The following is a 15732-nucleotide window of genomic DNA, read 5'->3' as shown; positions in this document are numbered from 1 at the left end:
TTGCAGTGAGCCAAGATTGTACCACTGCACTTCAACCTAGGTGACAGAGTAAGACTCTGTCTCAAAAAAAAAAAAAAAAAGAAAAAGAAAAACTGGTATATTTATTTAAATTTCAGAATATAGTAATGTGAAGTGGGATTTTCTTTTTGTTTAACCTACAAAAGTTATCATAAAAATACAATTCCACAGTCATGTTCTAGAATTTCCACATATTTTGTGTTTCATTGATATGCTGGTTCTTCCACACAGTCTGTATTTAAAGGGCCTTATCACTCAACATATTATACTGGTTCTGACTTGACTTTACAATTTCCAAAATGAAAAAGCTTTTTTAAAAAAAACCTGAAGGGTATTTAAAGTCTAAAATGTCTACTCTCAAGCCCTCGAGAGAACAAAAAGGGGGAAATATAATGTTTATTAACTTATATAGCAGACATTCTCCTCTACTTGTTCTCCATCTGAAGCCTCCCAGTCGACATGGGGTGTGGAGACAAGGGCGACAGTCCTGAGAGTAGTGACCAGCCTGCCCATGGTCTCAACTGCCTAGTGGGACAGTTGAATGAGGATCACATGTTCCTGATACTGCCAACCTATGGTGACAATCCTGCCGTATTCCATCTTTCTCTTGTCGCTTTTCCATTGGGAGAGGTGTAGAGAAAGCCTTTAACATGTTAGGACAATCCTCCTGGGACAGTTCCTTTTTCTCTCAGAGAAATCAATCTTTCAAGAGGGGAAAGGTATGCCAACTTTCTGGATACCTCTTATTCCCTAGTAGTCTAATGCTCAAACACTCTCAAGCTTATATAGCTAAAATGGCAACAATTTTATTCATAAAAGCAACGGATGCCACACAGAGTTGGCTGTGAACTTGGGCAGAAGAGAGTATCATGAGATTGCATCTGTTACCTGAGTGGGGCTCTGAAGACTGAAGTCTAAACCACAAGTAAACTCTGTATGATGCTCTACTGTTTCAAGTAGAGGGTCAGGCTTTGAAAAGTTCCAGAATCTGTGAAGATAAACAAAAGGGAATAATTTAAGTGCTAAAACTACCAAAAAACTTACATTACAAAAAAATACATATTTGACATAGCAAAGATTTTATCCAAACAGGCTCAACCAATTCAGAAATGCAGAGCCCCACTATTGAGCCACACATAAAAAAAATCCAATAAGGAACAAAAAAAGGTACTCCATCCTATCATATAAAAAAAAACAGAATTATTCATCAATCTACATTTACAGAAGATTACTCTATTCCCATTAGTATACCTTGTAGGGCAGAAGCTTAACAAGTTTTAATTTGAAAAAATGTTTTTATATTGTGCAAGGACATTTGAGATGACAGTCAGTATGCTTTCTGTAGCAATTTCTAAGAGCATTCATGGCTGTAAAATAAGGATACCGGATTAAATGAAGTCTAACACTTTGTGATTTTAAATACAACTTCATTTCTCAACGACTGACATGAAAAGATCTGACGCTTAATTTAAATTTCAACAGCAATTAGAATTCTTTGAAAAAATCTGTTCTCTTATAAAAATCTCTTTAATTCTGAAACTGTCTTTTTTCTCTTCTGAGGCACAGACTTTCTTACAGATTCCACATCAATATAATTCCTAGAATTAAGAAAAACAGAAATGTGTTTTCTGCACCAATATTATATATTCTACTTAACCTCGACAGACTGAAAGTGGTAATATTTAGCATAATCAAGCCCTCATTTGTACTGTGCAGAATTTGGCCCTATTTTGAATACATAATATAGTACTTTATTTCTAATGTTTTATTTGCTCATCATCTTTTTCATTTGACTCTAAACATACTATAAAAATGGCATATTCAGAATCATAGAGTCATACTCTGATTCAGCTTCTCTTATGATCTACAACATGGCACACTGAAGGTTTAACAGATCCCTTTGAAAGAGAGTAAATACACAGAACCAACAGTCACAGTTTGTTTAACCTGGTGGTATTATTTCCCTAATAAATACAGAGTTGGCCCTATTATGTTTTGAAAAGGGTTGTTGCTATGGATAATCCACTGTGTGGGTACCAAAGAAACAATGAATAACTAGCTCATTTATCAGATTACTGAAATCTACAAAATATTTGGGAAGCGCAATTTTACTTTTGAAATTTTGCCTGTTCAAACAAATGAGGTAACAAGCTGTACACGTTCTCAGAAATCCTAATAGTGGTCTCCACTGTCTTTGCATATTTAATTCTTTGAATTCTAGAGACAGTGAATTATAACAGAATCTAATTTTCTGGATCCAATAATGTTTATAGAAGCAAAATAAACATATAATTTTGTAATTTCATTTCTAAAACATGGTTATTCACTGATTTGCATTATTTGAAACAATAATCAAATGATTTTGCATGTGTCTACTACATTCCAAAAAATACTCAAAATGGTTTTGAAAATAGGCATTTAATATGGCAAAAACGAGTTAAAGGAAAATTAAGGGTAGGAAAGTAAGATGGCATCTGCAATGAGATTGGTAGATAAAAATACATCCCATGATGGGAGGGGAGGACCTCAAGATGCTGAGCTTTCTAGTAGTCAGAGGAAAAGGGGAGATAGTTAAGACCCAAATGAATGGTCTACAACCAAACTGCTCCTGGAAAGTGCAGAAGGAAATTCTCCTTTGAGAGTTTGGTGACAAGAAACCCGATGTTTATATAATGAAGAACATCCCCAACATCTGTGAGAAAACACAGATGTTTTGCCAGCTGCTGGCGAAACATAAAGGACAGTTTAGTAGAATGGGTCTAAGTGAAAGTCAATTTGATGTAATCCGGGTATTTAGCTCTCTGACTTTACTTGGAATTTACATTTTATTTCAGCAGAATGGATAGGCTAAATATTCTTTATGTAAACCATAAAAATTGGTTTCTTTCAGAACTTTTTAACGAAATAAAAAGCAACAAGAATTTTTTTTTTTGAGATGGAGTCTCCCTCTGTCGCCAGCTGGAGTACAGTGGCACAATCTCAGCTCACTGCAACCTTCGCCTCCTGAGTTCAAGTGATTCTCCTGCCTCAGCCTCCCCAGTAACTGGGACTACAGGCGTGCACCACCATGCCCAGCTAATTTTTGTATTTTTAGTAGAGACGAGCTTTCACCATGTTGTTCAGGATGGTCTCGATCTCTTGACCTCATGGTCCGCTCGCCTTGGCCATCCAAAGTGCTGGGATTATGGGTGTGAGCCACAGTGCTCAGTCAGCAACAAGCATTTATTTCTACCTTCCTGATAAATTCCTGGGATGCACTTTCTGTTGTTTTGAGCCAGCTAAGGACAATGCTGCATTGAGATAAGATAAGGTGGGCCTTATGAAAATTAAGATGCCTAACAAAGACACAAGTGTGTAGCTATCCAACTTCAGCCTGGAAGTGTGATGAGGGAAGTCACACATTCAGGAGAACTGTGATTCTATTCAAAAAGGCTATCTGAATTTGCTCTAACATATAACTAATGGGTAGTCAAAGCCTCACAGAGTTCTACACCACAGAATTGCAGACATAATTTTAACCTGGGAAAAACTATCCAGTATTTATCTGCATTTTGCAAAGAATTCATCAAAGAAAATACATGCTGAAACTTTGGTGAACAGAGGGTTAGTCTACTGAGTGGCATAAAGACACTTCATTACACCATTTCACAGCTCTGCTAGAAATTATGTAACACACAAAGTATATACATTATGGTACAAAAACTAAGAAAGTTTATTTCCAACAGAATGGCTGACTAGGTTTCTAGACCAACATTTTTAAAACAACTAAAAACCCTGGACGAAACATAAAAACAAACAACCACCATTAAAACTTCACTAAAGCATTAGTGAGGGACACTATTGTAAAAACCAAGACTGGAACCCAGAGCAGTAAATGGAACAATGAAGCCAGCTTTTGCCTTAAGAGAATATGCTAAACAGAGAGAATCTAAGCTTCAGATTTCTTCACCTCGTGGGGATCAGCAGTCAGGAAAAAAATTTAAAATCAGTATTAATATGCATAATTTAAAAATTATTTTCAGTAGTGAAATATTAAAATATTAAATACAGTAAATTACACAAACTAAGTTGAGAAAGCCAAATGCTAAATAGTATGTCAATATACTATATTATTAGCTAATGGCTTTTTAATAACGAAAGAAATATATGTATTTCTTTTCCCATTCTCACTTTCTAATCAGCAACCACTGCTTTTTTTTTTTGAGATGGAGTCTCGAGCTGGAGTACAGTGGTGCAATCTCAGCTCACTGCAACCTCCGTCTCCTGGGTTCAAGTGATTCTCCTGCCTTAGCCTTCCAAGTAGCTGAGATTACAGGCGTGTGCTACTATGTCTAGCTAATTGTTATTTTTTTTCGTATTTTTATTAGAAATGGAGTTTCACCATGTTAGCCAGGATGGTCTCGATCTCCTGACCTTGTGATCTGCCCGCCTCGGCCTCCCAAAGTGCTTGGATTACAGGCAAGAGCCACTGTGCCCAGCCCAGCAACCACTGTTAATAGTTTAATGAATGCACTTCTAGAGTTTTTCTATGTATTTCTATTCAAGTTCCACCAGGGAAAAGTGAGTTGAAAGGAGGAGCTAACTGGAGGAAAGTGGGTGTTTCTCCAAATTTTCTGAAGTCTGCAATTAAGGGAGTGGGCATGGGTCTCTTCTTGTAACCTTCTTCTGAATTCAAGCGTCCCACAAGTGCTATATATCCAAGGGCCTTCATGCATCTATCACATAAGTAAAATGAGCTCCTTTTTGCTGGGAGAAGTCATGCTACAATATATCATTAAGTGGTCAAATAAGGCACATTATTCTTAAGTGAAATGTTTGTTTTGATCCAGCATATATACTACTTGGTGCCTTTTTGTCTCTTTGCTGATGAAATCACTGGCTATTTAATCTCCCTCATGGGAAGTAAATATACTAGATAAGCCTCCAATGATTAAAAATATTATAGAACTGTAGGAACATTTTTCATTTAAATTGTATATCATAATATAATGTCTTGGTTGAGTTATTTTTGCTTTTTAGTTCCACAATTCTTTAACAATGCAAGTATACATCACTGTATTACATCTGTTTTTAAAACATATTATTACCTTTTTTTTTTTTTTGAGATGGAGTCTTGCTCTGTCGCCCAGGCTGGAGTGCAATGGTGTGATCTTGGCTCACTGCCACCTCTGCCTCCTGGGTTCAAGCAATTCTCCTGCCTCAGCCTCCCGAGTAGCTGGGATTACAGGTATGCACCACCACGCCTGGCTAATTTTTGTACTTTTAGTAGAGACAGCAGTTTCACCATGTTGGTCAGGCTGGTCTCGAACTTCTGACCTCATGATTCACCTGCCTTGGCCTCCCAAAGTGCTGGGGTGCCTGGCCTATTATTACTTTTTTTATCAACAGTGAAATGATAGGGCTCTGCAGCCTCAAACTCCTGGCCTCAAGCAATCTCCCCTCCGCAGCCTCCCAAATAGCTGGGACTACAGGTGGGTACCACTATACCCACCTCACAGTCTGTATTAAATAAAACATCAAAACTATTTCAATGATTAAGCTGAAATTACTTACTTTCTACTTTAACTAAATGTAATTTGGAATCTCTTTACTAACACTTTTGAAATTTAGCCAACAGATGAATTTAGTAGAAGGTTTAAAATATTTTGTAAGGTTCTTTCTTTTTCTTTCCTATTCTCAGCTTATGAGTTAGTCATGAATTACTCATGAGTCTTCCCTTACTATGAGAAAGGGACAATGTTCTGGCTGTTTTTCAATGCCTTACATGTACGTTCATTTTTGTTGTGTTTTTGTAATTTTAAGCAATTTGCACTATTATACTCCTCTCCGTTTGCAGTGCTCGGGCCTAGTAGTCTCTAGAGCAAGGAGCAAAAATGTCACAACACTTATTTTCACCTCGTTTAGTTACTCATTCATTCAACCATTGATGAGTCCTCCCATGTGCCAGGTAGGTGCTAAGCACGATATACAAGACAGACATGGCCGCAGCCCTCCTGCAGATCACAGTTCAGTGGGATCAACTGACATGTTTTTAAAAATCACCAAAACACAAATGTAATGACAATTGACAAGCGCCCCAAAAGACAATGCAGGATGACTTAAGAGCAAGTCCTGAGGAAGTGGCATCTGAGATGCAAATCTGGAGGTTGAGGAGTTAGCCAGGGGGAGAGCAGAAAAGCAGCTTGCCCCTTGTCTGCAAGGAGCCTGACAGTGTGTGACCAGGAGGGCACATGAGGCTGGCACAGGGAAAGGGAAGAATGTTCCAGGAGGTAAACAGGGCCAAGTCACACAGGTCTAATAGGTCATTTGAAGAATTGGGGATTTTCTCTTTTAAAAAAAAAACACTGAAGGATTTTAAGCAGCAACTTAAATTTGTGTTGTCAGTTTGCCTTGTTTTAAAACATTTGAATAAACATTTTTCATTTAGGAAAGTTCTAAATTTACAGAAAACTTGTAAAGATTGTAAACAGGGGTCCCACATGCCTCAACAGCCAGGTTCCCCTACTGTTAACTTTCTGTGGTCTGCTTTGCCTCCAAGGTGTCTCTAGCCACAGTGAGAAGAATGGACTTGAGGGCTTGAGTGGGTGTGGGAAGATCAGTGGTCCAAAAAGAGATACTAGCTTGGACTTAAGATGCTGACCGTGATGATGAAGAAAAGATGATGGATTGGAGATTTATTTAGGTGAAGAATTAATACAACCTGGTGATTGATGGAACGGAAGACATCAAAAAAGACTGTCATGTTTCTGGCTTTATTCATAGTACTCATAATACTTCCATGCATTTATTTATTTCTTAATATAAATCTATCCTCCTTTAATAGGCGCTAAGCTCCTTGAATTCAGGGACAGTGTCCTATTCTTCTTTGTATCTCCTGCATGTATAAAAATGTCTGACACATGGTCAACCAAAGAATTTATGGACACTCACGAATGAATGAATGAGCAAATAAATATACAATGGGTATAATTATTCTCATTTCAGAGATGAGGACAATAGCATCCAAGAAATCGAGCAATCCATGGTTATGGAGCTAATAAATGGTAGCCCCAAAACACAGACTCTCCTGACATCGTCTAGTATGTTTTCTACTAAAAAGATGGCATCATACATTTTTTTTCTCTAGGTCTAGGCCATGCCAGAAAATTTCAAGTATAGGTGGGCAGGATCTGGAATTCTTCAGGCAGTTTTAACACCCTGAAAGTTCAAATAGGCCTGGACCAAGTCAGGTATCCCCCAAACTACAGACAGAATTTCATAAGCCAAAGCCCATGCCAAGAGTCCATTAGTCAGCCACTTACAATCAAAACCCTAAGGAAATTACGAGCCTGAATACATCTGAACTATCAGGACAAGGAGTTTAGGAATTTTCTTTTCTTTCTTCTAATATATTTTCTATGCATTTACTTTATCCTCTAGTCTACTCTGCTGTCTCTTTCTAACTTATGTATCACTCAACTCTCTTTCTGTAACCACTCAGATTTCCATTCTTTTGCAGTGAACCCCCTATAGAACACCCGGATTCATGAGCCTATTATTTTATAATCTGTATCACTTTTGGAAGGTATTAAAAAATTGAAGTGGCTGGGCATGGTAGCTCACACCTGTAAATCCCAACACTTTGGGAGGACAAGGCGAGTGGATTACTTGAGTCCAGGAGTTTGAGACCAGCGTGGGCAACACAACGAAACCCTGTCTCTGCCAAAAATATAAAAATTAGCCAGGCATAGATGGTGGTGGTGCATGCCTGTAGTCTCAGCTACTTGGGAGGCTGAGGCAGGAGGATCACTTGAGTCCAGGAGGTAGAGGCTGCAGACCTGTAATCTGCAGTGAGCTTGGGCAACAGAGTGAGACTCTGTCTCAAAAAAAAAAAAAAAAAAAGAAAAGAAAAGAAGTTGTTGGCTAGCAAAACTCAAAAATATGCATTGATGGTGACATTCATTTATTTGCATAACTGGATTCAAACTGTTTTGTTTTTAGGCTTTGGAATTATGTTAATGATAACAAAAATAGAGTTTAAAACAGAAAAAACTTACCTGCTAAATGAAGAATACATAATCAATTGTGAAAAATGACTGAACAGTTTTCAAAGCTGTCTCTTGGAATACTCAATAACAAATATCCAGAAACCCCACATTTACAAACCTTGAAGGTTACAGATGATAAAATTCTGGACTTAAGCTTCCCTCTCACAATGAATCGATCACAATATTTCAACTAAAACTCTAATCAGATCAGTATTTTAGAGGAGCAGACTTTACTTCATTATAATAAACATTAAGCCCGGGAACCACACACCACAAAGCCTGGGGTACTTGGACAAATTAAAGAAAATCATCAGGCTGATGGAAGGCTTGCTCTGAGATACTCATGGCAGAGATCCAAAGGGATGCAGGATGACTTTCTGAAGAATGCCACATCTCAGTAAGAGGAGATAAAGGAAAAGCAGCAAAACTCCTATGCAGTTTATGTATTGCTTACTGGTACAAATCAAAGAATCATGAAATATTTTTTGCAATACAGTTTCAAATAAATGCCTGACTAAAAAAGAAAGAAAACTGGAAGAACTCTACTCACAAAACACTATCACTATCTTAGTGATAAGAATAGTCTGTGTACATCTGAAGCGTAACTGGCAGCATCAAAATGTGGCTACCTAGAGCAAAAGAGCATTTCACAGATGGATAATGTGATCACACGGGGTTGCATCACAACTATACCCCACACCTAAATGTTGAAAATCATTAAACTTACAGCAACTGACTAGGCTTTGGTCATTTATTAGCTATATCACCATGAAATACTTAATGTCATCTCTGCAGCTAAGCATTTATGAATAAACCCACTCAGATGTCAGGTAGTGGAATATCTGCACTGCTTACAATGATCTCCTTTATTTAACAACTCTCTCCTCAGCAGAGGGTGGACACAGTGATGGGGGTGAGTAGGGGGAAAAGACAGACACCGACAAAGAGAGTAAAAAAAAAACTAGAGACAGAGCAGACCAAATAATTCTGTTCTTTTTCTAGTAACTGGACATGAAAGCTTGAGGGGAAAAAAAAGGGAAAAAAATCAGCCTGCAGAAAGAGGAGGAATGACAAAGTCAGCTGTACAGGTTCGCTGTCTTCAGTAGGCTGCACCGCGCTCCTGCCTTTGGGCTCTGAGGGACCCCATAGTCTGAAAAATATTTTCCCTTTTATATTTAAGCTAACTAAGGATGGCTTCTGTTTTACACATGTGTGCACAAACACACATACTATAAATAAATAGTGGAGAAAGATAAGGGACTCTGATGGATTTTATTTAGGATGAAAACAGATTAATAATTACTGCTTTTTATTCTCTGTATGCTTCATTCCGTTAGGTCCAATCTCTAAGAATTCCATTTTAGAATATTTAGTGTTGCCACACTCTAGACTGGGATTTCAGGACAGACCTCAAAGGGTGAATTATTCATCCTTGTGCTCTCTGGGAACTGTGTAAACTACTACCAGCTGACTGGCAGTATCCAGTTGATCTAAGTAAATAGGCTTACTATGTGTGCAAATAACCGAGAGAGGGAAACACAGGTTTTCTGCTCAATTATCTTCTTCTTAAAAACTCTAATTGCACAGATTAGAGTCAACTAATTCTACAAGGTTTAAAACAGAAAACAGCAGCTGTACTTCCTCCATATTTCACCTCAGAGGCAATCACTCTAGATTCTTTTGGTTGCTTCTTCTGATATTTTACTCTATATTTCTAAATAATATGCTCATGGAACTCATTTATTTTTTTCATTTTCAGATATTATCTTTTGACTTCCTACTATAAAAAATGAGGCAAAGCAGTATCTACATTGAAAAAATATAAATACTTGCAACAAAATCTACTCAGTTGCCTTATTGAAACTGCACAATAGGATTTTTTTAAAGGTATGATGCAAATTTACTGACAAAGTCCATACATTTTGTGTTGGAACTAATCAGCACAATTCAAAGTTCAAAGCAGTGACTTACACTGCATTAAGTAAGGCTTAACATTCCTTGCTCCTTTTAGATCTATCTATTTATTCATGTGCTTGCATTAGGTTATGAATTAGACATGGATCTGGTTTGATTCTTAAAGAAAAATGTTAGTAACAGATAATTCTGAAAATGCTCTGCAGTTATAAAGCAAGCTATTTAAAATCAAAAGTCTTACAACTTTCTTTCCAATTAATGTATGTTGTTTCATTTTATAGGAAAATTTTCATTTTCATCTGGCACTTCACTTACAAAATTATACTTCACTTCACGAAAAGACCTTTCCAGTATGACAGTAATTAACACAGAATTTTCTAATTTTAAAAAGTCAAATGGAAAAACTCTTTTGGGACATATTAACAAACTAACATTGGCCAGGCGCGGTGGCTCATGCCTGTAATCCCAGCACTTTGAGAGGCCAAGATGGGCAGATCACAAGGTCAGGAGTTTGAGACCAGCCTGGCCAACATAGTGAAATCTTGTCTTACTAAAAATACAAAAATTAGCTGGATGTGGTGGCACACAGCTGTAGTCCCAGCTACTCAGTAGCCTGAAGCAGGAGAATTGCTTGAACCTGGGAGGCAGAGGTTTCAATGAGCTGAGACCACACCATTGCACTCCAGCCTGGGTGACAGGGTGAGACTCCATCTCAAAAGAATTAATAAATAAATAAATAACGTATCAACAGACTTGGGAGTAACTGCTTCATACATACAAATACGTATCTTAACCCAAAGGTATATGAAGCTTAGACATTTGTCAGTATATTGCATATTACAGTTGATTTGTAGAAAAAAATAAAAATGTTTATCTCTCACTTTAGTTAACAATCAGGAAATAAATACGATGGTTCCAAATTTGCTAAATAGTAACATTCTATTAGTTAGTACTGTTAACCACAATTGAACCTCAGATTTTCTCCTTGGAAAAGATTTCTCATCACAACAGAACTTTCCACCTTAAATTGTTTTATTAAGGGCTACTTTGGAAATATTTAAAGTGGAAACCATGTTAAAATACAACTGTTTGAGCTTCTATAGTCAGAGTGACCAAAGGGTATCACAATTTTTCATGTAATTCAAATTCACTTACATTTATAAACATGGTCTTAGCATACCCACATCCCAGGGACCAGGGACAAAACAATAAAACAGACCTACTCTGTCATCAGGCAATGTGTTTTATTAACACAGAATAAATTGAGTACTAAAATTCCCTTGTGAGAATTACACAAATCAGAGAATGCAAATATTCCCATTCTTAAAAGGAAACCAAAGACAACTACATTCAGATGCTTTTCCAAAGTCAGTGATGAGGTGTGCTGAACCTATCCCACAAAGCAAAAGTGGTGACAGGGCTACAAAGACATTTCTACCTAAGATTTAAAAAATCTCTGATTATCCTAAGATTCAACTGTAGTTCCTGCAAATGTTAACAATCCATATCGTATCATTAGCCACATGATATTTTGTGGTTTGATAAACAAAAGTAGAGGAATTAAAAACAAGTATAGGAAAAGAGGCGGTAAAATGATCATTTGAAGCTGCATGGCAGCTCACATTCAGCCACATTTCTCATCTGTTTACTCTGACTGACCTTTTTTTGTTGGTAAGGGGAACTAGGCAAAGTTGAGAGGAAAGGTTTGGGAGAGAGTACATATTCAACTATACTATCTGTTTACTTTGGCTGACCTTTTTTTATGGGGAAGGGGAAGAAAGAGAAGTATCTGCCTGTGGAAATCTCTGTGCTAATAAACATAAGGATCAAAAAGCCCATCAACCACACCAAAGTTAAGACACTTGCTAGATAAGGGCAAATCCTATGAGAATAACTGTGACAAAGATAAAAGGTATTTCTGTATCCTCTGCTTTAAGATTTTCAGTTTACTACAATCCAATTAAAGATCATTTTCCCACTTAACACAATATAATACAGCTAGTTAGTTGTCTTATTCTACAATTAAACTAATATCATTAAATAATAACATTAACCAGAATATATTTCAGTGTCTTGTTCTGCATGAGTAGTTTACTTCTTTCTCAAATGTTTTTATTTTGAAAATTACCAACCCACAGTAAACCTCAAAGAATAAAATGACACCCCTATGCCCTTTGTCTAGTTTACCCACTGTTAACATTTTGCCACATTTGTTTTATCCCTCTCTCTACACATACACATATGAAGTGGTATTTTTGCTGAACCATTTAAAAATAAACTGCAGACGTCAGAATTTGTCTTTGTCATTTTGCTGGTTTTTAGCAAATTTGATCAGAAATATAAGAACGTATTTACAGTGAAATGACACCAAGTATAAAGTCTGAAGAATATATATGGGAATGAAAAATAAAATTCCAAGTGCCAGATATGGGCCAGGCACTATGGGAATAGCCTTGCATGTATTAATATTTAAATCTCACAACAGTACACGTTATGACTGAGGAAACAAAGGCTCGGGAAGGTTAAGTCACTTTGTAAGAGGTTAAATATAACTAAACTACATTAATTATATATTAAGTAATATATAATTAAGTTATACTATAGCTAGTAGTGGCAAATTCAAGATTTTAAACTATATCTCTTTTTCTATTACATCATGCTATCTCCTTAAGAAATAATTTTTTCAACAAACATATAGGTAATACATAATAATTTAGGGGGACATTTCTAAATAGGTTGAAATGAAGTAGAAGTGGTCACCTGGTAACAGGTTTTGTTGTTGTTGTTGTTTTCCTTGTTTTTATTTTCATTTTTTGAGAGAGTCTCACTCTGTTGCCCAGGTTGGAGTACAATGGTGCAAACACGGCTCACTGCAGCTTCCATCTCCTGGGCTCAAGTGATCCTCCCGCCTCAGCATCCCAAGTAACAGAGATCACAGGTGTACACCACCACAACTGTCTTAATTTTGTAAAAGTGGGGGTCTTGCCATGTTGCCCAGGCTGGTCTTGAACTCCTGGGCTCAAGAAATTTTCTCCCCTTGGCCTCCCAAAGTGCTGGGAATACAGGCATAAGCCCCTGTGCCCAGCCGCTTTGGTAAACAGATTTGAATCAAATGCCCAAACATATTCAACTTTGTATGGTGTGACCATTGTCCTGGTTCATGCTGCACCATATTCACTAGGTTCAATCTCCTACTTCACTTTCACAGTGCAATAAAAATTCCTTTTCACAAAGCTCCTCGGTGGCTTTAGGCAATATAATTATGTTATTAATGTAAGGCTAGGTAAGGCATGAATGATTAATATCTTAACTCTCCCTAAAGTACTTACATTTTAAAATGGGAAATATTATTACTATTAGTATTCTCATTTAAAACACATGCTTTTTTTATGAGCTCTTATTATGTGCCAGAGTATTTACAGATAACACTTCATTGAATCCTCTGAACATCCCAGCAAGGTAGATCACTGTATCATTTCCCATGTTTCACAGCTAGTAAATAGAGGAATCAGCTTTTCACTTCAAGTATGACTGGCTCAAAAGTCTACATGCTCACCCCACTACATAATAGATGTTTAATCTATAGAATGTTCCTAAACATCTCCAAAGAACAAGGATGTGGAGGGACTGAGCTGATCCTAGGTAACTTCCTACCCCAGTTTGTACTTTTCTTTTACCTCCAAGGAGTCCAGGACAACAAAAGGCCAGATAGGGCTGCTTGCTCTTGATGCTGTAAAATAAAAATTACTACTTCACCCTTGAGGACTAGAGCTGAAATGGCCTCAGGCCCAAAGAGACACCCTCTGTCACCATCCATTCTAGCCTTAATAATGACAAAAGTAGCAAACACTCACATGGCACTTACTATGTGCCAGCATCTGTGTATATCAGCTCTTCTAACCATCATAACAATCCCATGCAGTGGGTACTATTAGCATCTCCATTTACAGGGATGGGGAAACTGAGCCATCGAGATTTAAAATAACTTGCTCAAGTTTATATAGCTAGTAGAAGGCTATTTGGCTCCAAAGTCTGTGGTCCTACTATGTAACCTGGGAATGTGCCAACCCATATTTACCCTATTGAATATGTATCTTCCAGCACTCCCTATTTGCACTTGTGACTACGTATCTCCCACAATACCAACGAAACTGATATGTTTAGGGTTCTCCTGGCTGTGCTGCTACTTGACTCCAAGCCTTCATTTCTATCATTTCCTCAAAAAGACATTCCAAACTGTCTATTACAATGGCTGGCAGATAACAGACATTCTGTAAATATGCCTGAATTTTAAAGCAGAGTACAGTTGTATAATTTCATCACCAAAAAGTAGCTTACTAGTTGAGCTGGAAACATTAATGTTGCTGATACAGGCAGAGAGAGACTCACGTCATGCAACTGTGACCGAATACAGTTTGGTAACACTGAAATTCAAATTCACTTTATATTTTTCTTGCCCCCAAATCCATATATCTAAAAAAAATAAGTGCTTGGTTTGACTTATTATTACCAAAGGCCATTAAGACCATTGATAAAAAAGTTTTAAAGATTATACTATTCGTAAATGTATCGCAAAACTGGAGTGTTACTTTGAGGCTAAACTGGTCATTGTAGCTTTATAAATTAAAATCTTCAAATATCTGAGAATTTGCTACAATGTGGAAGACAGAAAATGCTGCTCTTCCTAATGAAAAAAAACCATTAACTGTAACAACTTTTACTTTGGTCTGGTTGTTACACATACCTGGTTTCTTGATTTCTGTTTATGAAATGATCTACTTGGTATGAAACCAAAAAAAAGCATTCACAACTCAAATAATGCATATGCACAGTTGGCACAACAAATGTGGCTTGGCAGGAAGAGAAGTAACTAACTTAAGGGACAGTATATAGGAAAAAGATAATATGCTCAAATCTATGATACTAACATTCATGGAAGAATAGAAATAATTTACTATGAAACATTTTAACTTTAGTATTATCTTGAGCGAAGTTTAGAAAGAATCAAGGTGTATTTTGATAGACTATATTGTCCACCAGCTGAAAGGAGTTATGATATTTTTCATAAAGTTTGAAGTTTTCATTTAACCTAAACCATACTAAATACTTTCCAATGCTACATTATATATTACTTCTTAGATCTTCATTGGTTATTCTGTGAAACATAATGAGCTACTATAGAGGTAAAGGTCTTACAGCTTCTTCTATTATATATGGTAAATAGCAACATAAAATAGAAGTCTAAAACTTGCATTTTGTTTTATTAAAATATCCACCATATCATCAGTTTTGATATACAACACACCATAAAAACTATTTTAGAATTAAATTTTAAAAGTTTACAAACCTAAATATAACAATGGGCAACTAAATAAAAACTTGTATTTGAAAAGCTTGTGTTACAAATATTAGCCACCCAGAGACTCTAAAGACAGCATCTGTATAGTTATCAGTGCTAAAAATTAAACAGGTTACTGTTAGTCTTATATCTTAAATCTTTTTCTTCTTGTTAAAATGGTTTTCTGACACTAAAAATATCATCAATTCAATCAGATTTAAAATTCTTCAGAGGATAAATTTAACTCATATCACGTGGAGTAAAAATCTACCAAAAACGCACCTTTTGTGACCTTTCCAATCAGTGGTCACCACATTCAAATAATGAGACCAGACTCAAACAGGCATTAGAATGATTAAAGTCTTATTCTCGACATGTGTTTGGAATTACAAATACACATACATATAGTATATTCAAAAGTAAAGCGTTTTCAAA

At 36.6% G+C, this 15732-nt stretch overlaps 1 protein-coding gene across 3 annotated transcripts in view; it reads right to left on the bottom strand.

Moving 5' to 3' along the window:
* PEX7 (peroxisomal biogenesis factor 7) overlaps positions 1 to 15732 on the bottom strand; it is an 86709-nt gene that overhangs the window by 18878 nt on the left and 52099 nt on the right. Inside the window, exons 10-11 of one of the 3 annotated variants that reach the window (XM_078370166.1) lie at positions 13637 to 13689; positions 907 to 1006 (exon numbers count right to left, since the gene is read on the bottom strand). The exons of 1 other annotated variant lie outside the window; for it this stretch is intronic. In XM_078370166.1, coding sequence (XP_078226292.1) covers positions 907 to 1006; positions 13637 to 13689 — 153 coding nt within the window. The remainder of the gene's footprint in view (positions 1 to 906; positions 1007 to 13636; positions 13690 to 15732) is intronic. One more of the 3 variants, XM_002747059.6, reaches the window with a different exon arrangement.

This window comes from Callithrix jacchus, chromosome 4 (assembly GCF_049354715.1).
Source record: "Callithrix jacchus isolate 240 chromosome 4, calJac240_pri, whole genome shotgun sequence".
NCBI classification, from domain to species: Eukaryota; Metazoa; Chordata; class Mammalia; order Primates; family Cebidae; genus Callithrix; species Callithrix jacchus.
The sequence above is the reverse complement of the archived record's forward strand: the minus strand, read 5'-3'. Positions and strand labels throughout refer to the sequence as shown.